The sequence below is a fragment of the Heterocephalus glaber genome, unplaced genomic scaffold (genome assembly GCF_053883595.1).
Source record: "Heterocephalus glaber isolate CG9 unplaced genomic scaffold, H.glaber_assembly_v1.0 deba00001457, whole genome shotgun sequence".
NCBI lineage: Eukaryota > Metazoa > Chordata > Mammalia > Rodentia > Bathyergidae > Heterocephalus > Heterocephalus glaber.
The window spans coordinates 1,435,881-1,463,064 of record NW_028258305.1 but is presented as its reverse complement, the minus strand read 5'-3'; the positions used below and the strand labels follow the sequence as shown (position 1 = coordinate 1,463,064).

Here is a 27,184-nt window from a genome sequence, read left to right as displayed (position 1 = left end):
CATTTTCCTGGAAGGTCCAAGGCCCTACAATATTTTACCACCTCAGATAGCAACGGCTATAAATTAGTGCTACAGGTGAATGGAAACAAATTTGCAGTAAAAATCTACACAATACCCTAGAGCCTCCCTGACTGCTGTCAGCATGAGTTTCTAATTCCACTCACAGGAAGCCTTCAGAAGCATTATACAGCACTTCAGAAAAATTGACATGAACATGAGTGTGTACCTATTGACAAACCTAAGCAGTTTGGTACCTAGAGGGCCCATCTGTCATGACATACATTTTGGTTTCTGTATCACTTCACCCTACCCAATCTAGTGCTGAAGAACCTCATCATTTCTTGGGATAATGAAATACAAAGCCAAGGACAAGGGTGAAGGGGCTATCAATTGATTTCTGACCTCCAACAGGAATCATTTGCTAGTCTGAGGATAACAGGGCCTAGCTCATCTGTCAACAGTTGTTAGTGGCTCCTAGTAGTGTGATACAGCTTGTGAGGCTCAGGGGAAGTGACTGTCACAATTGATTAGTCATGTATGCAACAGATTAAGGGCAGGGGAGAATGGAGAGTGGACCTAGATGGGTGAGAAGCATTCCAAGTAATGTATTTCATCAGTTCTAACAAGCACAAATTGGGAAGGATCATGTCATCACTATGCTAGACTGTATTTTCCAAAGATAGTTACAGCACTTTAAGGTTCATGTGGTCTCCTGAATCTAGCCAAGGCTGCAAGAAGTACAATTTATGCACTATGTTATGGTTTATATCTAGATGTTCCCCTAAAGCCTCAGGCTCAGGCAATCACAGGCAGGACCTCTGGAAGGTGATTGAATAGGGAAGATATAGCTGGTTTGATGTTAGGAGGTGGGGTCTGGTCAGAAGAGATGGGTCACTGGGGGAGTGGCCTGGGTTTCTGTCCTCCCAGGCTCCTCTCTTGATGCTCTCTCCTTCCTTCCTGTCATGCCATGAGCAGCTCTCCTCTGCGACGCCCCTCTGCTGTGCTGTCCTGCCTTCGAGCCAGCCTACTATGGACTGAAGCCTCCACACTGTGAGCCAAAATAAACCCTTCCTCCTTTAAGATGTGGGTGTCAGGTATTATCTCTCAGTGACAAGAAAGTGACTAAGACACCCTCTTTCCCTGAACTTTAGAAATGGGGAGGGTTTCAACTGCCTCAACTAATAGAGTATGGCAAAACGATGCAAAGTGAATTATGAAGCTGAGACATGGAAAACTGGTATGCAGTAGCTTCTGCCCAACCTTCTCCCAAGATGCTTACCCTTGGAATCCAGTCACTATGCCTGAGGAAGTGAGGCCCCTGGACCTGATCAAGGTCCTGATGCCTGCCAGCCCCACCCCGTAAGGCCTGTGAAGGGCCATCTGGGAAGGAGATCCAGCAGCACTGTGGAGCTGCCTGCTTAACACTGCCTGGAGCATAAATGAGCCTCCTGGAGAGCCCTGCCCAAATCACAGCCCCCTAAGCAGCATAAATGACCGTTGTTGTAAGACCGAAGTTCTGCAGTGTTTTGTCACACAGTAATAAACTGAAATAATCAAGGCCAGCCAAGCAGTGGTCATGACAATTGTCACTGCCTGAGTCTGTACACCAAAATGTGTAGAATATGTATTAATTCATTGAAAGAAAACCTCGAATAGTGGAACAATAGAAATGCCTCATCACCAATACTTTTTATGTACAGAGGATAATAGTGTAAGAAAAAACAAATGAACCGAAGTGATTTAGAAGAAAAAAAATGAATAAAAAATAAGATAAAATTTTAAATGTGATTTAGGATCAGACTTCAAATATAAAGATATATAAGGAATACCATTTAAAATTAATTTTGCATCCATTTTCCTTTTGAAGAGCACACAACAGTCAGGCAGGGTAGCACACACCTGCAATCCCAGCACTCTGGGAGGCTGAACCAGGAGGAGAGTAAGTTTGAGGCCAGCCTGGACAAATCAGACTTAGCAAGACTCTGTTTCAACATAAAAAATAAAATAAAGGGCTCTGGGGATGTAGCTTAATGTGAAGGCCCTGGGTTTGATCCCCAGTACAGTAGAAGAAAAAAAAAAGGGTATACAACAGTGACATAATGATGAAAAAATTATGATTAAAAAGCTATATCTAAACATATTTTTAATAACATCCAGGGGCTGGAGGTGTAGCTCAGTGGTCAATTATGTGCTTAGCATGCATGAGATCTAAGGTTCCATCCCCAGTACACATACACACACACACACACACACACACACACACACACACATTAAATTAAGATAAACATTAAGTGATAAGAAAGCAGCATAAGGTTCCACTGGGAGCTAAAAATTAATTTTCTGCACTTAATAGTCCAAACAAGTGACTCTCCATTAACCCCTGAAATCACCCAACTTTTATATATTACAGATGTTTAGGTGGCTCAGTCCTCTTCAGTGGAGGTGGGGGACAGTAAACTTAATGAAAATGTGACAGAGTAGAGATCTCCAAAGCACAGCTAAAGGCATGACCAAGGCATGGGCCATAATAAAGAAACAAGGGGAACTAAGAGGTTCTTCTTCAGCATTTATAAAGCAAAAGGAAATGAAGGTGTTGATTGTATTACTACTGTCAATCAACAGAATCAAAGCTTCCATAGACTTAAAAAACAGAAGTTTATTTATAAAATATATTTTAAAGGTTTGACAAAAAAAAATAAGGCTCCAAAAATCCCACAGTCTACTACATCTCATCATCATTTACCACAGTCAACAACCAAGTTTCACTAATTCAACTCCTGTATTTTAAGTACAAAGGATATCTTTTAAAATCATGGTATTTCTTTTTATGAGTTATACTGCTTAAAAGTTACAAAAATCCAGTCTGACAGTGCCATTTTTGTACTTCATAAAATAACACTCTAGGGCCAGGGATTTAGCTCAGTGGTTTCGCTGCCTACTGTGCAAGTGCAAGGACCCGAGTTCGATCCCCGGTACCAAAAAAAATAAATAAATAAAATAAAATAATACTCTGAACAAAAACTTACACTGAAATCTCTCAAAATGTATTAATGAAGGTTAATTCACAGTTTTTCTAAGGCAAACTAAACAAAATGAAGTGACTTCAATCACAACATTATAAACACTAAAATGCAACATTAGTGTAAAGATAAAATATGGAACTCTGGAGATAGAGAATAAATTTAAAATGTTTAAATATCAAGAACTATGTACTTTGGCTTATTTATTTTATTGTATGTATATATGCATACATTTTGATACAGGGTCTCACTGAGTTGTCCAGGCTGGTCTCAAACTTGTGGGATCCTCCAGCCTCAGTCTCCTGAACAGCTAGGACTACGGGTCTGCACCACTGCATCTGGCCCCTGACTTTGTATTTAAAATGGAGGGGAGAGGAAAACAACTGGTCCTATAGACAGGGTCTCGTCATACGCAGCAGCAGGCCATGTCCAGTCAGGTCACCAAACGCACCCGGAGAAAGCCTGGCCTTGAGGTTTATGTCTGGGGCCTTTATTCATGAAAATCTAACTTTGTTCAATGAAGGTCACAGGATCCCAAAATATATCCTAAATTCTGTTCAGTGTCCCTCTGGAAATTTTCAAGTCCAAAGACTTCCGGTCAAATTGTCTGGAGTTTGGTAACAATCAGCACTCTCACCATCTGGTCGAATGAAGTACAGACGCAAAGGCCCCTTTTGTCCGGACTCCAGTCCAAGTTTGAAATGGGCTGGGTAGACAGCGTAACATTCTGCAGAAGACTGATGGAACCCGCAACTCCCATCTCCACTCCCTCGGGATCTTTCTTTGACCTCTGAATAGGGTACTCGCTGAAAACAAGAACAAAGTGGTAAGAGGAGAAAAATCAGCATTCACCGTTTTATTTTTATACATAAACTTCAATGACTATTTTTATTTTTCAGTTGACTACTCGCACTAATATGTAAAGAATCGTTCTGATATTGACTTGTATGCAAATAAAGAGATGTATTTCAAACTCAGCCCTATTCCCAAAATATCTCATAAGAAAGGTTATTTCTACTAAAAACTTTTAATCTTCATCTCTGATCAGCATTTGCCTATATTTCTCTTTTAATATGAAAGTCGTAGCTTGATGCAGCATTCTTTAACAATAAATTGACTTGGGGCTCTCAGTAATCTTTGATTGTAATTCTCTAGGTTTGGACTGCTGGACACCAGATGCAAAGAGCATGTGCAGAGGCAAAGGTAACATTCACAGAGGCCGATCTCAGTACATTGAGGAAGAGAATGGACCCCACTGTCAGGAAAGCAAGCTCCATCACACAGATGTAGGCTTAGGACCTTGCCTGTGCCGTTTCCCTGGGAAGGCCTGCTAGGCAGTGATTTCTAACCTAAACATCACTGCTTCAATGAAGGTACAAGCAATTCCAAGAATATTTGATTTTTTTTAGGCTGAAAAGATAAAGTAAGAAGAGCTAATGTTTAGTTAATAACTAAATACTATTTGGTCTAGATGGGGGGGGGATATTACCCTATAAAAATGTGTTCCAGTGAAATGGAATACTCATCTGCAGAAGGCCTTTCAGAGCCTTTTTGGTATCATATGACATTATGTGTAGTTCATAAATGCTTTTTTAAAAAAGGCCAAGAGTTTAAATAGCATGAAGCTGATCAGGCGCAGAGCAGAAAGAAAGAACCTATAACTAGAAAAGCCATTCTCTCCACCTCTCAGACCTTATAAATTATTTTAATTAAAAGAAATAAAATATGCAGATTTGAATAAACAAGTTTAAACAGATTTTTTTTTGTACCTCTTGGCAAACACTGCAGTTGTTTAGTATTTAAAAGATAACATTCGTTTGAAACCCTCCACGTTATCTCTTAAAATTTTAAAAATGTGTGTGTACATTTCAAATACTCAAAAAAAAAAAATCAGCATGATGATGACCATTCATTCAAAAAATAAATTCTGAATAAGTACATGAATTCCTCTAGGAATTCTTGATTAAGTGCTCAGTAAACATTTACAATTTTTTTTTCTTTTTCTTTTTCTTTTTGGTGGTACCAGGGATCAAACTCAGGATCTCGCGCTTGCAAGGCAGGTGCAGCCCAAACATACAATTCTTTGGGGGGGTACCGGGGATTGAACTCAGGACCTTGCGCTTGGCAAGGCAGGCGCCAGAACCACCAAGCTAAATACCTGGCCCAAACATATACAATTTAATTGCGCTGCTATCATGGAAGATATCATTTTACGTAAACCAATTTTCTTTTGCAAATAGAAACCTTGATAGCAAAGCTCCAAACCAACTTGAAGATTAGACTAGTCATTTATCATAGTAAGAATTAAAGTTCACATTGAGATAAACTTCCAAATTCTATTGATACACAGACCCAACTTCACTGATATAACTACACTCATTATGGTACAAAATTCTCACTGCAAATGTGTCCATGTGTGGATTATAAATAAAACTGGTACTGTGAGAGCCCCTGGGATTCACAGAGTAGAGCTCATGGTTATAGATATGGAGAAAGCAAACTCAATAATGTTCTTCTTGGAAAACCAATCAGAAGACTAGGGCTCTGATTTTTGGTTTGATCACAATAATACAATCTCAATTTAGGCCAGTAAATTATCAAGATATAAAACTAAGAATTCCAATCTTTTCCTTACCTTCTAGAGGTAGTGTTCTAATGGAGTGTAAGACAGTATGTAACAAAAGTCTTAGGTCAAATTTTGCATACTTAAAAAAAAAACAGGCCGGAGATTTAGCTCAGCGGTTCCACCGCCTGCCTCCCAAGCACAAGGTCCTAAATTCAATGCCCAGCACCAAAAAAAAAAAACCCTAGCAAAATCTATGATTTCAAATCTACGGAAAAAACTCTTGCTATGCTCTTCTGATATACAGAAGACACAACTATAATGAAAACATTATTTAATGTCAAAAGAAAGCTTTTATTAAGTATAAAATAAGTACATTTTTTAAAAATGCTTAGCAAACAACAGTTATGTAATACCATGACAGTTAAAATCATATCAAAATGAACTAAGTCAAAGGAGGAGAAAGACAAAAAAGTTCAATCTAATCCTACTTTACTCCCACAAGTAACTTTAAAAAGGAGCAGTATGCACTGGGAGAGACTTACTACTTCCAGAGGTGAAGGCTGCCAGCACCTCCAGCTGTCAGAAAGAGCTCTCTGTTCTGCGGCAGGTGTCGGACTTGCCACACAGTGGATTTATGAGCCTAGACAGGACAAGAGGTGCACTACTGGTTTATACGGTGTGTGGTGGCCTGGAAGAGAAGCCTATGCAGAATTCTCACTGCCGTAACTTCAGCTGTCAGAAAAGGAACTGAGGGTGTTTCTGGCACATCCCTTTATAATGGTTACAAAGATTTATAGAAGACCATCAGAAATTAGAAAAAGCATCATTTTTCTCTATTGCTTTAGAGAACAAAGTTCTACTGGGTTAAAACAAAAAGGAAAGATATTAGATGGAAAGTCCATTTAAGTTTATGGAACCACAGAAATTATTACAAAATTTTATATATTTAAATCACTAGTTCATTATGAGAGGGGAAAGCTCTCAAAATACAAAAATATACATGTCTTTCTAAGGAAAAGAAAGTGTAGACTGATTTTTAAAATAGGTTTTGGTTTTTAGAACAGGTTAAGATCCCCAGTAAAAATGATGGAAAGTACAGAGTTCTAGTTTATAGATTAAATTTTAACTTAACAGCTCGGAGAGCCTTATCTTCAATTCACTGCCTTCTGACTTGTCCAGTCTTCAAAATACAGATCATGAGGATTTATAGACAGTGTTTAAGGTCTTAACAAGATAAGGCTCTTCCCAGTCACATCAAACACAAAGATTTAAAAATGGCAACTGGAAGAAGGTTAACAGTTGGTTAGCACCTCAACAGCCAGTAAATCATCCTGGCCAGCCTTGTTGGCTGCGGGGGACCCTGTGGAGTGAGATGGGGGAGGGGGAGAGCGGGAGGGGATGAGAATTCTGCTTTGGAGAAGCAGGGAGGCTGGCTGACTCCACCCAGGCCCTGCTTTTACACTTCATATTTCAGTGAGTGATTAGTCTTGACTTTGGCTTTTAATAGTCTTTTGAGAGCACTAATTATAAGATAAATACACACATCTTAAAATACCCACTTTAAATGTGTTAAGAGTCCCCAAGTGATTAAGTTCAAGCTGCCAAGACTTGTTTTCATTTGTTTTGTAGCTTAAACTTTTTTTTGTAGGAGTTGAGAAAAACATTAAAAAAGGGGATAAGGGAGAAGATGACCTCTTAAAATACACCAGAGACATTTATTTGACAGACTCAGCAATTACTGGCTTAACTAAGTATTAGGAAAAAAATTTTGAAGAGGACAGTATTATTTGCAGATAATCAAAGAATGTGTTGTGAATTCCATACAAAAAATTTAGCAGACTGTACACAAAAAACAACAAGTGTTGTTTGTTGTGGATAGGTACTTAATATATTCTGAATTGACAAAGGTAAAACAAATTCCAATTTGTAGCCACTTTGTTAAGAAGTGAGATCATCCAGCAGTAGCAATAAGGTATAGACAATAATAATTACTGTAACCACAGGAGACAAAATAGGGAGGTTTGAGAAATCCTGTAGAATCTACAGTGAAGAGAGAGAGAGCAAGGTAGTGATTTCTTATTTCCTAATGAACCTGTACATTTTAATCTTATGGAAGCTACCAGCCTGTAACTGGTTTTTTGTTTTATAATCAAGAAAGCTCAGTCACATTTCCAATCCATATCTTGGCAAGTGGTAGGATGTGTCAGCATGAATTTTATGTAATCCCCATATTTCAGGTATTTTCTTTTTTCTTTAGCAGAATCTTCCCTTCAATTTTCTTTCTTCATCTATTTTTATAATGCTAGAATACCATGTCTCCCTCTAAGTTACCTCAAAAGCAAGGCAAAATATAAAACAATAAAATATTTTGAATGCTTAATACATACTAATTCCAGTAATCAGTAACTTTTTAACTTTTTTTTTCATTTAACGTAGCCACCTAGAATATAAAATAAAATTAATGAAATGACATAATGGATATATGTTGATATATTCCAAAAGTATGTAATTAGGTTATATTTTTAAAAACATTATATATTTATTAGAAAACATCAGGCTAGGTTTTGTTGATCTAATTCCTAACATCAGTTAGGTTTCTTATGATTTTCCTAAGTCACAAAATAAGATTCCTAGCTAACTGAGATCATTATCATAATCAAGGAGCCTAAATTGATAAAACTTTGGGAAAGTATTCTTTGCCCAAAAAAACTTGTCAAGATCTCACAAGAATTTAACAAAAATAGCTTCTTTCCCATAAAGACCTGGAGGAACCTTGGTGACTAATTCTATTTATTAGTCTAAAACAAGCTATCATTTCTCTTCACAGAAAGACATTTCCTTCATATTTACCTTTTCTGAAACGGAGGCAAAACCTTTGGTAGGATGTTGTGTTCTCATGTCAAAAACATGAAACTTTCCTTCCAAAGATGTAGCTACTAACTTATTCATACTTATGTCTTTTCTGTCAAACTCCAAGCTACATACCTGGAAATAGAGAATATATGTTATTGATAGGCTCATCATTATTATTTAGGAGGCTCTTTTAAACTAGGTAAAACAGCTTCAAAATGATAAGATCATGTAAAAGCACTCAAATAATCATTTTCTCTTTTGAATCAATACATCAAGTACTTTTACTCTAAAAAAAATCCTTTCCAGGCATGATGGTGCATGTCTGTAGTCCTAGCACTTTGGGAAACTGAGGCAGGAGGTCTGCATGTTCAAGCCAGCCTGGGCAACTCAGCAGGACCCTGTCTCAAAATAAAAAATTAAAAAAGTGCTGGAGATATAGAGCAGCATGAAGGCCCTGAGTTCAATTCCCAGTTTTGCATAAATAAATAAATATCTGCTAATATGATCAACAAAAACATCTTCATTTCCCATGCTTCCCAGTAGAAGCATCTGGAAAATGAAAATCTAACTCTTTACATTATTTTACACAGTTAAATCAAGGTTGCCTTTAGAAAACTGGAGGGAAATAAATTCCTCAGTAAAGGTGTACAATCCCAGAGCACATGGAGAAGCTGCTGCTACTTTAGGCTTTCTGATATCAGCAGAAGAGAGTCCTCTTACGGGATCATTTTATTGTCACACTGCATAGCCCACAGGGTCCAAAGGACCTCTGGGGCTGGGGGCTGGGGGCTCCCGGCATTATACACCATATCTTCAGTGTGTGTTCACTTTCTGAAGAAAAGAAGCACGACTGTCATGAGGTCCTCAAAGGAGCTTGACCCCAAAAGGCTAAGAAGCATTAGCAGACGGCTGACTGAGATGGGTTACCAGAGATGCTTTTCAAACTCTGCAGTAGTTTGAGGTGAAGGAAAACATGCTCAGAGAGATGAAACAGCTTTAGAATATACATTACCCCATTTTTTATATTTGTTTCCCACCGCAATGACATTTTTCTGAGATCAAACAGTTTGATATCACCATTGTCATAGCCAGCACAAACGACACGTTCTTCTTGATTATAAGCATTGCCTGGAAATCAAGATACAACATTTCAGGCCTATACATGCTAATCTGAAGGTTCTGAAAAATGTAATGAAACTACAAATATAACTCATGCCAAGTGTGATTTTATTTTATTTTTTATTTTTTTTTGGTACCAGGGATTGAACTCGGGTCCTTGTGCTTGCGCCAAGTCTGATTTTAAAAATCACATCAGGTACAATCCCATTCTATCCTGACAGGATATCAAGATTATTAATTTGGTGCTTAATTTTTTAAAAAGGCTTATTTGAGATGGCACAGTGGTGCATACCTGTAATCCTACCTACTTAGGAGGCTGAGGCAGGAGCATCACAAGTTCAAGGCCAACCCGGCAACTTAGAGAGACTCTGTCTCAAAATAAAATTTAAATACGGCTGGGGACATAGCTCACTGGTACAGCACCCAGGTACTGCAGGAGAAAAAGCTCACTCATTGAAATTCTACATTCAAGGGAAACACTGAAGTGTTTACTAGATTCTAAGTTAAAAGAAAATGCTCTCTCTATATTTTGTCTGCACAGACTAGCAGACCAACTGCAGTTCAAACACAGTTGGGCCTGGGAAGATAAACACAGGCATGCTTCTACTGACTACTTTGCACTAGGTATTCTGAATGCAAATAGAACAACTTTAAAACTTATTTATTTTGCAAAATGTTCTGGTATTATTCTGTCTTGGCAAGAAAATCTGAAATAATGTAGAATAAGCAGTGACACATTTTTGGTAGTGTGGATTATCACACCTGAAGTAACTTTATAGTCTGTAGTTAAGTTCATACTGCTAAGGGATTGTTTATTCTAAATTTCCTTACTGAGGAAAGGTGGGGGATGGGGGGGGGGCTGTCACTATGTTAGGCTACCTGGACATCTTACCCCAGTGCCTTGCTTCTTCCTTGCCTCCAACTTCCTCCTCATAAACTCCAGCATCTTAAACTGATGATATCCCAAACTGACTTCACCAAATTCCCTAATAAACCACCCAGCCTTTGTGCAGTCTTTTCAATAAAGCATCACTCACTCCACAGTAAGTCCCAAAATTAGGTCATCATGGACATATTCCTTTTCCTTATATCCAAAAAATTGCCAAATTCTATTTATTCTGCCACAATATTATCTTTGGAATCAGCCTTTCTGCTCCATTCTCATTGTTTCTAACCTCTCTTACCTGGAAATATTACAAAAGCTTCTGAACAAATAGCCACTGAACCACTCACTCCTCTCCCTGATACAGTTAATATTCACTAATTTTCTTAAAATCTTGGGTCACATCTCATCCATACAAAAACTCCAAAGGCTCCACTACCCCCAGACCACCCCAGCACCTATGGCCACCGTTCTAGGCCATCTCTAGGTTGCTCCCACTATTCCCTTGAACACATTTTCTTGGGCACTTTAAAGTTATGCTCTATGTTTGAAATTTACTCACCATTTCAGTAGTAAAATTCCTATGAATCTTTGGTATGAGCTCAAAATGCTCTTCCTCCCCAGGATCTCTCCTTCTGGACTCCTTGTGCATCTATCTATGGAACCTGGGAACCATTGATTACTCCTATCTTGTACTATAACTAATATGGATGTCATGCCCTCTTTACTAAACTATCAGCATGACACTAAAATATGAGCCTGTTTCCTTTGCATGCCCACAATGGTTTGCACATACTTGACATTCATTAAAAAAGAAAAAACTCAAACCAGACATAGTGGGATACACCTGTTAGTTCCTGCTACTTGGGGGCCACTTGAGCCTAGGAATTTGAGGCCAGCCTAGGCAACATAGCAAGACCTTGTCACAAAACAAAACACTCAATGGATGAATGATTTTTTTAAAAGTTTAATACGGTATGTATCAAATCATCCTTATGTTCCTGATATCAGCAATGAAAAGGTTTCCACGGATCCAAAGATAACTACTTTTTAAGTATATCAATTTAAAAATAATCATTCTAAATACTAGTCTTGAAACTTCTCCAAGTGTACATATCCTAAATTTATATTATTGTTCATAGTGTACATTTGGTAATTCTCATACAGTAATTTCTTTTAGAAGTCAGAAATCTAAGACTTTTCAGTGACTAAGAGAGTCTGACTTAAAAAGTTAAACAGTTCACTTGTACTATTAAATTCTACTTTTCATTCCTATAATCTGTATCATTATACTAAGTAAATAAGAGAAAGAAAATAGATATTTAGAACTAAATATGCAGCGCCTGCCTGGCAAGCGTAAGGCCCTGAGTTCTATTCCAGCTACCAAAAAAAAAATATGGCCTAAATCCTTTAGCACCAAAACTTAATTTTATTTTGGTGTTCAGTAAGAGACCCAAGGGCAAGCATCAATTAGTCCTACAAAATCGGTATTTTTGTAAGTATATTGATAAAGGAACAGTTACCAAATTTATAAGAAATAATTTTATTGAGGGATAACTAGTTCCTAGAAAATAAACACACTATATAAAACGTAAGATTTGTTAGGCTATGATTAATTAGTATTTGAGATTCTGCTTTGCCTCATTAATGGCATTTGGTTCTAAACTAGGAAAATCTTACCTAATTAATCAGGAGCAAATAATAATAACAGCAAATATTTTTGAATATGTAACAGTTTAAACCTAATTCTGACATACTTTACATGTATTAACTAACTCACTGAATATTTTAAAAAATACTATCAAGTAAACTCTATCAGTTCTACTTATAAATGGAACAACTAAGGAACAGAAATTTAATAACTTGCTCCAGGACATATAGCAAGCACCAGAGTGAAGATTCAAGCCCCTGTCCCTGGACTGGCATGGACCCTTATGAACTCAGAAAAATCCACAAAACAGACTAGACAGGGACTATCAGGATTTTTTTGAGGCACCGTGCTTTTCACCATCTGAACTTCAAAAACAAAAGCACCTCAATAATTTACCAAATGCCACAGTCCAACAGTCTCTCTTATTTTCTCCTTTTACAGGTTCCATATTGGCAACAGGATCATCTTTTTGCCTTGGGTCCCACACCTTCACAGTTCCTGCCATGAACAAAAGGGAGTTAGCAAAATTCCATAGTGAACAATTGCATCTCTTTTCTGCATTCTCTTTCCATAGCTTCCAGTGTACACGGCAATATTATAGATATTATGGCATCTAAAAATATTAACGTTTTTCTGCTTTCTAATTGGTTAAGTTGTATTTGACAACAATAGATCTATAATTCATGTTGCTGACTACATGATTTTCAAATTATACACAAGAATAAGTTCTCATTTTAATACCTATGATTTTTTATATGGGGTTTTAGAATACTATTTCACATACAATTAAGTTTAATTTCCCCCAGGGCTAGTAAGGAAGGAAACATTAAATAATTAGCAAATAATTCTTTTCAATTTAATTTCAATCCCCTCATGTTAATTCTTATCATAGGACTACTAACTAAATAGTGTCACTGCCCACAAGAAATGGAAATGCATGTAATGCAATGGCTAAAACCAAGTATCTGAGAGAGAACAGGAAAAAGGAAAATCCTTGGAAGAGATAATAAACTCAGGAAAGCAGGAGACATCCCACTAGACTTATCTCCAGTGATACAGTTGGTCATTAAAAAGGCTCCTATAAGGGCCAAGGATGTAGCTCAGTGGCACTGCACCTGCCTGGCAAGCACGAGGTCCTAAGTTTAATTCCTGGTACCAGAAAATAAAATAAAATTAAATTAAATTAAAAGGCTCCTGTAAGAAGAAGAAAAACAAACAAAAAAACTTCTTACAAATAGGAGCATTCCTTTACAGTGTTCATACAGATTGGTAAGATTTACAGGAAGTTCAAAAGAGTTAAATTAGCAAAGAAAATTTAAGAAATTCATGAAACAAAATTAAAGAGTAAGAAAACATAAAAAGAAGAGGAGTATTATTTTTATCATCATACAATTAGGGGGATGGCCAGGGATTTAGCTCAGTGGTTCCATCGCCTGCCTTGCAAGCACAAGGTCCTGAGTTCAATCCCCGTTACCAAAAATAAAATAAAATAAAATGAGGGGGAAAAGAAAATAAATGCCAATAGGGAAAATAAATGCCAATAGGAAATCTACCTCATCTATTATAGCTGATGATGTAAACAGGTTCTTTGGAAAGTTTAACAACAAATTTTAAGAACCATAAACTGTGTTTACCCTCCAAGAGTCAAAAACATGAAATAATCATTTCTTCAATATTTTTAAGTCACTGTCCCAAAACAATAAACAAAAAACTTAAGGCATACTGAACGATTATTAATAGGTGCATGGTTAATTACACTGTGACATAGCCATACACTGGAATATTATAATCATTAAAGTAATAATTATGAAAACTATACACAAACAGCAATATTTGCATGTAATAAACCTTAAATGAACAAAGTCAGATATTTAATTGTATTCACACTGATACTCAAAATTGTATGTAAATCTGGATATTAAAAAAAAAAACTGGATAGGAGCTGAGCAGGTGGTGCATCTGTAATCCCAGCACTGGAGAGGGTGAGGCAGGAGAATTGAGAGTTCAAGACCAGCTTGGACTATATAGCAAGTTCAAGGCCAGCATACACTATACAAAAAACAAACACACAAGCTGGATAAGAAAAAAAAAAAAATCTAGTGGTTGCGGTACTTTGATAAGTTGAATGTTATTTTTCTTTCTCTATTCCATATTGCTTTTATGACTGACAAAAACAGCATTTCTAAAACACAACTGCTCTTGAATAATTATTAGAAAATTATATCTCATTGTGTCAGTTACTTTTATCTCATTGCTGAGACAAAATACCCAAGACCCAAAGTTAAAGAGGGAAAGGTTTATTTGGCTTACAGTTCATAGAGGTTTCTGTCCATAATTAGCTGGCTCCAAGGCAGGGTGGCAGAAGACAGCAAAAGCAACAAGGAGACCGTAACGGTGTATTTCTGCCTCTTTTATCTTATTCAGACTACTTACGGTAGGCACCACTCACACCCTTAATCCTAGTGTCCTCAGGCCTACCACTGCACCAAGAATCAATCACACTCTGAAAAAGTCCCAAAGACTGCATGAGGTTTTAGGAGACATATAAACACAAGCCATAACATTTTGTCCCTGGCCCCCCAAAGAATCATGCACATCCCTTTATGCAAAAGCCATTTAGTCCATCTCTAAGAGTTGCCAAAGTCCTAACAGTTTCAGCACTGCTGTAAAGTCCAAGTCCAAAGTCTCCTCTGAGATTTAAGGAAAACTCTTAGCTGCAAGTTCCTGTACAAATGAAAAGGTTAAATACTTCCAATATTCAATGGCACAAGATAGACATTACCATTCCACAAGGTACAAATAGGGGGATACAAAGGAATGGAACCAAAGCAAGTCCAAAATCCAGCAGGGCAAACATTAAATCCCACAGTTTCATCTCCAGCATCCCCGGCAATCTGTGGCAAGTTGTGAACTCCAAAGAGCTCAGCCCCTGTGCCACTACCAGTGGTTGTAGCTCCATGGCTTCTCTCCTGGGCCGGCTCTGCTCCTTCTTTGCAGTTTTCCTCAGACAATCCACATTCCTGGCTTCTCCAAACTTCTGGGGTCTTGACTGTACCTTCAGCTTCACACTTACAGCTTCACACACTGCCCTCTCAGGGCACACTGCCTGGCCTCCCAGGCCATCTTCTGAAGTCTGGGTGGAAGCCTCTCTACCCCATAACTCTTGTATTCTGCATGTGCCTAAAACCAGCATTACTTGGTCTGCTGCCAGCTGGAGCAGTAGCTAGGCTTTCTTCTCTTGGCTGTAGGGATCCAGAGCCTATGAACCAAATTCCAAGGAATAAATTTCCTAGGCCACATCTGTTCTGGAAAATGGTGCCTTGGGACTGTCTTCTCAAAGCAAAATATTTCACATTTGCCATTCTGAGGCTGCAAAGGGTGGAGTCCTACTGCTTCCTATGAAGCCTTCAGGCTGTCTTTTCTATTCTCCTGTTCTGTCTCAGTAATCCAGATCACCTCTGCTCTGTCCTTACAGGCTACAACTTTATGTCCTTTCTGGCCAAACTCAAAACGTTTTAAATTATTCTGCTGGGCTCTTTGCTCTTGATTCTCAACATAAATTTGGCTAAAAGCCCCCAACAGCAGCCATGCCACGGCCTCATATATTAGACTGCCTTGAAATTTCTTCTGTGAGATTAATTAGTCCGACACCCTTAATCTCAGTCTCAGGCAGTCTCTGGATAGAGCAAAATGCAGACAAAATTTCTGCCAAGCCATAACAAACATCATCTGGAATCCAAAAGCCAATGGAGTCCTTCTTCCCAGCAGAAACCTCCTTAGCTTGGTCTTCACCAGCTTTCTGGTCTTCTGAGCTCTGACTAGAATCTCCCACATAGTACAGCCTAAGGCATTCCAGCTCTACCTTTTAAGTCAACATCTCTGAACCTTTGCTAACTCTTCCTTTTCCAACAAACCAGTTCCAAAGGCTCTTCAACCACATGGCCAGTTATGTCTTAGCAACAACCCCACTTCTCTGGTACCACATCTCTGTTAGTTACTTTTCTTTCATTGATGAGACAAAATACCTGACACCTAAAGTTAAAAAGAAAAGGGTTTAATTCTTTTAGCTCACAGTTTGTAGAGGTTTCAGTCCATAATCGCCTGGCTTCAAGGCAGGGTGGCAGAGCAGCAACAGTTCAGGGCTGACAAACAGTAGCAAAGCAATAGGAGATCTAAATAGCATCTTTCTGCCCCCTTTATCTCAGACTACTTAGAGCCTAGCACAAACACCCTTAATCCCAGTGCCCTCAGGCCTAGCGTCACCATGAATCAATCACATCCTCTAGATTCAGCCACCTCTGAAAAAGTCCCAAAGACTGCATGAGGTTTTAGGGGGACATCTAAACACAAGCCATAGGGCCGAGCATTTAGCTTAGTGGTTCTGCCACCTGCCTCGCAAGTGCAAGGACCCGAGTTTGATCCCTGGTACCAAAAAAAAGAAAACACACTAAACACAAGCCATAAAACTCACTTTTCTTCTAAAACAAATTTTCTCATAGTCTTGAGAAGCCATTTAAAAACTAGCCAAAACAGCTAAAGTACCAATCTCTCATATACACTTCATGAAGCAACAAAAACTCTCCACTCTGTGATAGTCATTCAGAACCAATATGGACACCAGGAGACCTGTCCCTCGGGTCACCAGAGGCTGGAAAAGCCCACTCGGTACTGTGGTATGCTCTACAATGCTCAGCGGATGGATTACAGAAGTTCAATTTTCAACCAGCTGTCAATATGACAATTTTCACAAGTACTGATTCTGCTTTTTAAAAAAAGAAAATGAAAAGCTGCCACCCACATTATATCATCAGCTGCCTCAAAACCTGTAAAGACATTTTAAATCCTTCAAGGTTCAAAGGAAACTATCAATGTTAGTAGCTGAACTAACTCAAAACTGAAATAATAAGTGCTGTGCCTCTAAATACACTCAAAAGTCTGAAGCAATTGAAGGATATGCAATCACACTTGCCTATTAAAACCGTAGAAGCAAAACTATTAAGAGAATCAAGGTGACCAAAGAGAATTTCTGTGTAGAGAGGTATACTGTTGCATAGATTTCCACTAAAAAAACAAAACAGAAAAACCTTTTTACATACATAGAATACAGCGACTTACCATCTCGGCTGCCAGTCACAATTTCAGGCGCTCCTTCCCCAACTCCTAGCCCTCCAATACCATCTATAGTATTTATAATTTCTTTATGGCCCTTTACAGTATATACTGGCATCTCTGGAGCTTCCAAATTCCTAAACAAAGAACACAGTTTCTTATACCGTATGTACCAAACACTTAAATCCATTACTAAAATTTAAGCAGGTACACATGCATTTTTGTTGCTTAAAAATAAGGATTTTGCTATGAAGGTAATTTATATATTTACTTCTGTTTTCTCTGTTTCAGGTTCTTTCAAGCCCCAATGCAAACTATAATTTTATTCAGCCTGAAATCTGAACTCCTGAGTCTAACTAGTGTTCTTCAATCATTCAGAGATCTATGTTGGGTCCTCCACATATGACTTACGAGGTGTGCTTGTTAATAAAGGCAGATTTGTGAGTTCTCCTGTAGACAATATGAATCAGGATCTGGGGATGGGACTCCAATCCACAGACTAGTTGGTACATTGCAATTTGATAGAAACCACTGCTTTAAATCTAGTGTAAAATCAAAGTCATATTAGAGTCATTCAGAATGACTCCAAAGCTGCCCTTGGTAGTTTCATCCTGAGAAATTTTTGGAGGCTAAAATATGCATTGTGTTTACTTTGTATACATCTCTTACTCTATAATGTATTATTTTCCAGTCAATGTCATACTGATTTTCATTTAGTGACATCTTAAAATGTTTCCTCATACTAGTCACAATAAATATTAGAGCCAGCCTGGCTGAAATTCATCTAACCCAAAGTTAACTCAAAAGGCAGTCAGAAAAGTACCAATTAATACATGAACTTGAGGGATGAGTGGCTGGATGAGGTTATATTCAAATCTCTTTATAGCCTCCTCCATTTCCTTCCTTTTTTGCTCTTCACTGGTAGCTTCTATCCACATTTCTCATAGTTAGTTTTCAAAAACTTACACTTTTTAAAAAAAGAAATGTGAGTTATTTATGAAATGTAATCTCAACTTATTACAGCAAAATTGATTAGTAAAATATCATTGGGGCAGGGATTTAGCTCAGTGGCACCATGCCTGCCTTGTAAGTGCAAGGTCATGAGTTTGGTCCCTGGTACCAAAACAAAACAAAACATCATTAATCAAAACTTTGATTAAGCTGGGTACAGTGGCACACATCTGTAATCTCAGCATGGAGGGAGGCTGAAACAGGAGGATGGCAAGTTAGAGTCCTACCTGAGCAACTTGGCTAGACTTTGTCTCAAAAATAAAAAACAATAAATAAATAAATAAATAAATAAATAAATAAAATTTTAAAGGCTGGGGATGTCACTCAGTAGGCACAGCAGCCCTGGGTTCAATCCCCTGTATTGGAAAAAAAAATTGAGCTAGTTCAACTTAGTTTAGAGATGAGGATTTGTAATATCATTATGAAAGAAACAAGAGACTAAGCAGGATTGTGCTAAAGAACTGTTTTTATTATTTTTATAGAATTTAAAATGTGATTTGTTATAAACTTGAAATTATAAGATATCAATGAAATTAAGTTGATAATATTTGTACCATATTAGGGAACTCTATTAAGAAGATGGCCAACAGTTATTCTTGTTAAAATATATTCATTTAAAAAAAGGCTGGCTTCTCTCTCAATTCCTCTGAAAGTATATGACATAGCATGTAAGAAGTGATGAATAAATGTTAATTTAACTACTAAATAATTAAAGCAAGGGGAAATCAGCTTCATTCTACTTTATGATTCTACCCTAGATGACTATGACAAAGTCATTATAAAATAGCACATTCTAAGTGAAAATCTAGAAAGGTCATATTAGAAAGTAAGATAGGGGATATAGTTTCTAGAATATTACCATATACTTTAAATAACTAAAATAATAGTTTTTTTTTAAATAAAGAGGAATTCAATTCATTCAATTCTAAATATGAAGAAATAACTCAAGGTAGGATATGAAAATTAAAAGCAGTTGGTACAATTGTGATTTTGCTCATTCAAAACAGATTTACCTTGATTTGTTCAACAAATATGTTCCTAAGAAGTTGTGCTTAGATGTTAAAGCATAAAAAGCAAACTGTAAATGAGAGTTGTACAGTAAAAAATTAAAACAAAACTCAATGTATCATTCTGTAATGCCAAATCTCTTGCTGAAATGTAAATAATTAATATCTAACTTTTCAATGTTATACATGTGCATTTTTGTATATTATAGTCTCAACAGTAGAGGGGAAGTTTTATTTACAGATATTGGGCATTAAATGGTAGCACAAAACAACATGTAAGGAAGTAAGTATTGACAATATAATTCAAAATATCTGAAGGAAAATCTGTTAGTATTTTTAAGTGGATTTTGAATATGAACTCTAGAAAAATACATCAAAAGATAATTCCCAGACTTTTATAGTTAAAATTGAACAAGAAAAGAAACACTTTAAAATTAAAATTCCCTCCTTCAGAAGAAGGGTAGTAAGACTACCAAAGAAAGTGCTTGTTTTGTCTGTTTGAACACTGCTTAAAAATCTTACCATATATGAAGGTTTCCACCAAAATCTCCAGTAGCTAAATATCTCTGTTGTAAAGATGCTGCACCAAATGTTCCACATTTAATGGGTTTGGTCTTTTCAATCTTGAAAGAAGGGAGGGAGAGAAGGGACATCATTTATGTAAACAATTATTTGGAATTCACAATATTTATGGTTCTATAAAACATATAAAGGCAATTAATAAAGGCAATTAAAACATTTTCTGATTAAAAAAATCCTCTTCCTTTGGTCACCTGTTATGTACTTTTAAATTAAAAATTTTTTAAATTTACTTTTTTCTTTTCTTACTAACAACATTCAAATGCTAACAACTATACCATCTCCATTGGTTTGCAAACATGAAAGTTTCAGCATTTTATGTAAGTAATATTCTTTAAGATCCTCAGTAGAAATGAGAACATAATGAAGATACTGTTCTTTCCAGAAGATGACAGGGAAAAAAGATGTTTATGTGTCTCATAGTTTCCCTGCAAAGCCCTATAAACTAAAGATGTTTATGTCTACTTGTTCTGGGGAAAAGAAAAGAAAAAAGAAGATATGGGGCCTCTGGAAATCAGGTAAAGACCATATCATGGAAAAGGCTCTTGGAAATTACCTACTAATACCCTCCTGTCACAGAAGATTGGAACCTAGAGCTGTGCAGATTTGCCCAACTCATACAATATTTAACGTTTAACAAGCTCTTACTATAGTTGAACACCCCTATTCCAAAAAAATCCAAAATCCAAAATATTCCAAATCTCGTACTTTATGACCATAGATATGATGGCACAAATGGAAAATTCTATACTTACCTCAAATCCTGTGATGGGTCACAGTCAAATCGAAGGGATATGAAAGTATTGTATAAGGTGTACGTTATAAGGTATAAATGAAACTTACATGAATTTTGTGTTTATATTGGGAACCATCCCTAAGACATCTCATTATGTATATGCAAATATTCTAAAATTCAAAGTGTAAATGGAAAACTTCAGTTCTAAGTATTTCAGATAAAGGCTACACAACCTGTATATCCAAGTCATTAAATGAGGCAAGAGGAATTCTTGGATGAATGAGACTGGCTATACTCTCAAAATTAGATGTTCCTATCTGATTCCTCTACATATGCGTATTCACCACACCACTCCCACACCTCCCTGGGTCTTCCATTAATTCGTTTTACCTCCTGTTGCTTCCAATTCTTCACTGCCTCCTCCAACCCCCAGTTCCACTTGCCCTGGTCACTGAAGTCCCTCCTTCAACTTAACTGCTTTTCATGGTATTTTGGCTCCTGGGAATTCTGGGATCTGGAATTAGAAGAGGCCACTACTGATGCCTGCTCCATACCACACTCTTGCCCTGTGTTACAACACTTCCTATTTACTATTGGCTTCAACTGATCAAAGCTATTTATTCTTTTTTCTGGTCATTTACAATCTTTCCACTTTTAAATTCTTAATGTTTACAAATTTAATATAATTTCCCATGAAAATCCAAACAGAATAATGGAAGAGAAAAATGTCTCCCTTTTACACTTTTCAGAAGTAATGCTGATCCTTCTCGATGTTTCCCTACACATTTTAGTTTATTTCTTTGTGCAGAAAAAGAACTGGTGAGCCAGATGTAGTGGCACACATCTGTAATCCCAGCACTCAGGAGGCTGAAGCAGGAGGAACACCACAAGTTCGAGGTCAGCCAGGAATACACAGCAAGACCCTGTCTCAAAAATAAAAAGAGAGAGATAGAAAGAAATAGAAATAGCTACTCCAGCACTCCAGTACTTCAGTGCTCAAAAAGCAGTACCGCAAGGTGCAGTCTTTGATACTTGCATATATCTGAAAATTGTTACCTTCAAAGGAAAGAAACCAAACTGAGAACCAGTCAGTCTGTTACACAACAGGCCCTATACTGGACATTTTCACCTTTATCATTGTATGGTTTCTAAAAAAATAAAGAAATTTTAAAAAATGTGCCTACATTTATTGGCATAGACTCCCAGGAGGTGGCACCAAGGGCTAAGGTACAGGAAATGTCCAAAGCCCTTTGAATTCTGGCCTTGGCCAGCTCTGTCTGTTTCCTGCTTCTCCTCTTCTCTCTACTACCTTGCAGCCACACCAGTCAGTTTTCTCTTTGTCTCCAGACACACCAGTCATTTCCATCTAGGGGCATTTGCTGTTCCCACTACTTAGATGGCTCTTCGCTCAGATCATCATGCCTCTTGCCTCTTCCTCAGTAAGATTGCACTTCAAATCCCACATCCTCAGCGACCTTCCATGACCCTCTGATCTGAAGTGGAAACCCCAAGTCACTATCTCTCACCTTACAGAATCTCCTTGATTATAATACTCAACAAAAGTATTTTACTCACTCAATTATCTATCTCCTCTCTAAAATGCAAGCGCCATGAGAACAGGGCCTTGTCTCATTCGTGTTACACCTAGTAGGTGCTCAACAGTTGTTGAATTAAAGTATAAATGAATATCTATCATATTCATATCAAATGAATATCTATACCTCAGTCCTAGTCCTAAGGGAGAGAGAAACCAGTGCTGGACTACTTCTTGTTCTCCCTTTTCTCCCACAGGTTTTCATGTGTATGGCTCTGACAGTTTGTGGTATCATTTCCATGCAACTGTGAAAACAGCTTCTATGTATCAAATGATATATCACACATACATCAGATGATTCTGTTCTAGATGTGCTTCCAGAAGAGACCAACCTTCTCTTAACAACTCTGCAAATGTTAAGTATCAAGAACATCACTTTGGTGATGAGGAAACAGGTTCAGCAGACTGAGTGACCCGCTGTAGGTCCCAAGAGCTAGGGAGACTCCAAGGTCTTTCTACTGAAGGAGGCTGCCTCCAGGCCTGTATGTGAATCTATTAAGTGGGCATTTTATTATGTAGCTCCATTCTGTAAAACTGAGAGTCATCACAAGTACCAAAGAAATGTTCAGTAGTGAATTAAACATACTTTCAGATTTCTATCCTTTTCTTTTGAACCACACTCATGGTATTACTAGATAAATATATTGGATTATGCTTTTGTACATTTCTCATGTACATTTCTTTTTTTGTATGAAAAAACTAGATTTATAGACACTAATGGTCTGTTGTGCAAGAATCAAACTCAAAAGTATATAAATATATTAAAAATAAATTCAAACACAGTAACACCTTGTCATCTGCATGCAGTGAGGACTACACTTTGTTCAGAAGGGCTGAGCACTGCCCTTTGGAAAGCAGGCATGTTTTCTCTTTCCTCAGACATTTATAGAAATCCTAATAGCAGTGAAATCAAGAGAAACTAATTTTTTAGAGTTCATAGAGTTCTAACTCTGTTAAATATTTTACCTATAGAGAAGAAAAGATGCATAGAATCCGGCAGAACTTAAAATTTTTCTTACTAGACATCAGTTAAAAAATTGAAGATTTGGTGAAAATGATTCCACTGAAGTATGTATTAATAATTTTTGCTATATGATACTATAAGTGACCACCCAGGATGGTTCCCTGGACCTAGCTTTTGGTATTCTTTGCTACCATGATATGTTACCACGATTAAAGAAGCCCACCATCTTCCTGCGACAGCTATTTTTGTTCTGTCTGTGGGTGGGTCTAGTACAGCTTGTCAGTATTTCCTCCTCCACATCCTGGCACTACTTAATTAACATTAAAAGGTTTAGTCAGCCAAATGCTAATAAGCAGTGAATTCAGTAGCATGGGGGCTAAAATGCAGAACTTTATTAGCTAATTTTTACTTTATTACTGATTTTATAGTATAAATACCCACAACCATGATTCCATTTTTCAGGGCCATCCCTGTCCATGTGATACCTTTGTGCCAATTAGAAAAAAAAACTGCATTTGATAAGCATATCAAGTCTTACACATGGGAGGCCTGATGAAGCAAAAAGAGAACACCCAGCTGGACACCTTTGTGTAGGGCACCAAACTGCTCAACTGTACACACAGGCCCTGCCCTCCCTTCCCTGTCTATTCTTTCAGCAGTGAGAGAAGCGTAGCATCACCAAAGGCTGATTTGCTCCCTTCCCCTCTTATCTTAGATGCACAGGCTTTGAGGCACATGGTTTAGGGTAGTTTTATCATGATAAATCAAGTATGTTTCCTAAAATTTTAATAAATAATCCACCTGGCCCAATGGTTCTCAACCTTGGTACTCATTAGAATCACCTGGCAGAAGTTCAAAAAAAGGGTACTGATGTCCAGACCTTCTCCTAGTCTAGATACATCAGAGCACCACTGCCTCAGAATTTCTAGGAGTGGAAACAAGGCATAAATATTTGAAAAACACGCACATACATAAACAAAAACAACAAAACACTCAAGATGATTCAGGCACACCATAAGGGATGAGAAGCACTGAGCCTGTATTTAACTTATATTATTTTATTTCAACATACAATCAAGGTTCTTAGATGTGTTTTTCCATTTGCTTTACCCTTCTTTAAATAGCAGGCTTTTTAAGAAAAGGGATTCAGGGCTGGGGATTTAGCTCAGTGGTTCCGGCGCCTGCCTTGCAAGCACAAGGTCCCGAGTTTGATCCCTGGTACAAAAAGAAAAGGGATTCATCTTTCAAACACCCTTGCTTCTTTTTTAACATAGTGCTTTGAAATTGCACGTTCTCAGGAATTTATAATAGAAAGAAAAGAAGTTTCTGGGTAAAGATATAAATTTATTATTCCCAAGATTGAGGTAAGGGATGGCGCTTTCATCTTTTTTTTAATCTATATTTTCTCCAATGAATACGTATTATTTTTCTAAAACTTTTAAAAAATTTCTTAAATTCTCCAGAAACTCTAACAGAGACAAGACTATTTCACTCAATTGAATACGTAGATTGCTGAAACCTGTACAAGTCTTAATTCTTATTCAAAAAGCCACCAGTCTTTTAGATGGTTCCTGGTTGAGTTTCAATTGGGCTTTATTACCAATACTTTTTTTCACTAAACTATAAATTTCTCATCACATCCTATTTATGCCCATACATTCACTCATTCTTTTAGTGACTAATTTATTGAGTGGCTCCTCCTTACAAACCACACAGAAGACACTGTCTTACTCTCCAGGAGCTTACAATCTAGTTAGAGATAAAAGGGACAAAATTCATATTTCTATCACAAGTAAGTAGTACCGGAATGCAACAAAAAGATAACTACTTTGTGTGGGCCATCAAGAAGGGCATCATACATCAGAAAATCTGGAACACCAACTGGGAGCAAAGTGAAGAAGAATATAAGGGAAGGTGGAAAAGAACAAGCCATATTTAGAAATTCTGCCTGGCTAGGGAGAGCAAACTGAACAAGAAAAAGGCACTCAGGGGAGTTTAAAATGGGTCAGCACCTCGTCTAAGCCTGCTTATCCAAAATGTGTATTCATCTTTTTCTTACTAGTTTAACTCCCATCTTCTCTAAGCCAATTCTCTCCACAGCTCCTCTGTGCGTGTGTGTTTGTGTGTGTGTGTGTGTGTGTGTGTGTGTGTTACTGGCCATTGAACCCAGGGCCTTTGCACTAAGCTACATCCCCAGCCCCTTCTAAACTCTTTTCTTTTGAGAGTCTCACTAAATTAAATTGCTAAATTGCCCAGTCTAGGTTCAAATTTATGAATCTCTTACTTCAGCCTCATGGAGTGCTGGAATTACAGGTGTGCATCCCTTTGCGTGGCATCTCCATAGCTTCTGATCCCTGGATCTATCTCCTCTGCACTTATAGTCTATTACAATCCAAAATACCTACATATGACTGATCATTTCCTTTAGATAGTTCAACTCTAGTCATTTAAAAAATTTTGAACAGCTACAGAAATGCTGCTAACAATGTTAGCCTAGCATGGTTGTCTGCACCTTTAGTACCAGAAGTATCTAGGAAGCTGAGTGTAAGAGGATCTCAGAGCTTCAGGCCAGCTTGGACAACTTATCAAGACCCTCAAATAACACTTTTTTATGCTAATTATTATCTTTATTCTCTACATTCTTTCACTAGTGATCTTTACAAAGCTTATAAATCTGTTCTTACCACACGCTGATAAAAGCCTTTCAATGATCTATTTTTCTTTGTAAAAAAGGCACAAATCTTTTAAATGGCCTACATATTTTGCAATGTGATTCCTGCTTACTTGTCCTGTTTCTTAAGGAGACAAACTTTTTCCCATTACTGAACTTCAGCACATGCTGTTTCCTCTAGAAAATTCGTCCGCCACTCCTACTTTTAGTTTCTACTCATCTCAGGCCTGTTTTCACTCCTCAAACTATGTTCTTTGTGTGAGCGAACTCACCTCGGCTTGTATTTATGCATTCTTCACTTGATTATTAAACTAAATGTGTCTCCCACCAAAGAATTAACTCCGTGAGATCAGCAACATTGTCACTCACATGCCTGGGAATACCAAGCACCTAACCAACACTTGTCGAAAGAATAAGCGTTGGGTTGTCTTCTCTAACACAGGTACTCTGGTGGCTGCGTTAGCTCTGCTTCCAAGAAAAAGCATTACGTGGTTGCACTAAAACTTTTTACAAACGATTGCAAACTAAATGGTTCTCGAATTTAGACACGAAATCTTTGCATCACTTCCCAGAGACTCTGTGCTGCACTCCACTGGGGGTGGCAGGAGAAGGGGGGTGGAAGGGCGCGGAGGTACAAGCCTGCTGAGACTGCAGGATTCAAAAGCAAGGTTTTATGTCCGAAGCATTTCTTAATCTGCAATCAACTTCCCTTGTCCCTAGGTGCTCGAGCTACGCTTTTAGGGGGTGCTGAACAAACGATGTGGCAAAAAGCGTGGGGACTATGGGAACACTCGTCCCTAAAAGCAGCCCAGGGCCTGGAGCTGGATAGCTTCGAACGGCACCCACCTCCCGAAGCAGCTTCAGGTCCCCGTGCTGGATCTCGTACAGCTGAATTACGCCGGTTCCTCGTGCGAAGTTGCCCATGGTCACAAACTTGGCGCTGCAGGGAACCCACTTACAATCAAACACCGTGTAATTGAGGCCCTTCTGGATATGGGCGATGATCTGAGGCTTCTCGAAAGCCGACATGGTCTAGCCGACTTCACTTACAACCGCCACACATCCAAAACCCAACAAAATATTGACCTAGAAACCAGCCTCCAAACTTAACGACAGTTGGTCCTTTCCGCTTGCCGTACTCTGCCCCTCTACAAATTGGATTTAGTTATCTTCAATAATGCCAGAAGTACTTCCGAGGTCGCACAAGATGTTTCTCCACAGACGGCACAAATTTGACTAGCACCTTTACCCACTAATTTTTGCTCATGTACACACTAGTGATTACAAAATGCCTTGGCTGTGAGTTGCGTGGTTGGAGAATGACCCTAAAAATCAGGCATATTATTAGGATAGCCCAGGCAGACACTCACCAATCCTGCCTCAGGACCCTCAGTGTAGGACCTCAGAAGGGCGGAGGCCTG

The 27,184-nt window shown here is 37.9% G+C and overlaps 1 protein-coding gene across 2 annotated transcripts; it reads right to left on the bottom strand.

Annotated features, from left to right (window-relative positions):
* Positions 1–2,636: 2,636 nt before the first annotated feature.
* On the bottom strand, positions 2,637–26,916 carry Dnaaf10 (dynein axonemal assembly factor 10). Of its 2 annotated transcripts, XM_004849946.3 has the most exons (8): positions 26,610–26,915; positions 19,742–19,842; positions 17,208–17,338; positions 12,489–12,590; positions 9,452–9,567; positions 8,437–8,571; positions 6,129–6,226; positions 2,637–3,826 (listed from the first exon to the last, which is right to left on the bottom strand). In XM_004849946.3, the coding sequence occupies exons 1-8, from the start codon at positions 26,790–26,792 to the stop codon at positions 3,619–3,621; spliced, it is 1,074 nt and encodes a 357-aa protein (XP_004850003.2). In that variant the 5' UTR covers positions 26,793–26,915; the 3' UTR covers positions 2,637–3,618. The 2 variants fall into 2 exon arrangements, with proteins under 2 accessions (XP_004850003.2, XP_004850004.2); XM_004849947.3 differs by lacking the exon at positions 6,129–6,226 and having other exon boundaries at positions 26,610–26,916.
* Positions 26,917–27,184: the final 268 nt, after the last annotated feature.

Excerpts from the sequence above, each read along its gene's own strand:
- Dnaaf10 (XM_004849946.3), bottom strand. The coding sequence starts at position 26,792 with ATGTCGGCTTTCGAGAAGCCTCAGATCATCGCCCATATCCAGAAGGGC. Across the intron at positions 9,568-12,488 it reads CTGTTGGACTGTGGCATTTG|GCAATGCTTATAATCAAGAA; the intron begins GTAAATTATTGA and ends CTTGATTTCCAG. Across the intron at positions 6,227-8,436 it reads TTGCCTCCGTTTCAGAAAAG|GCTCATAAATCCACTGTGTG; the intron begins GTAAATATGAAG and ends TGTCCTGTCTAG.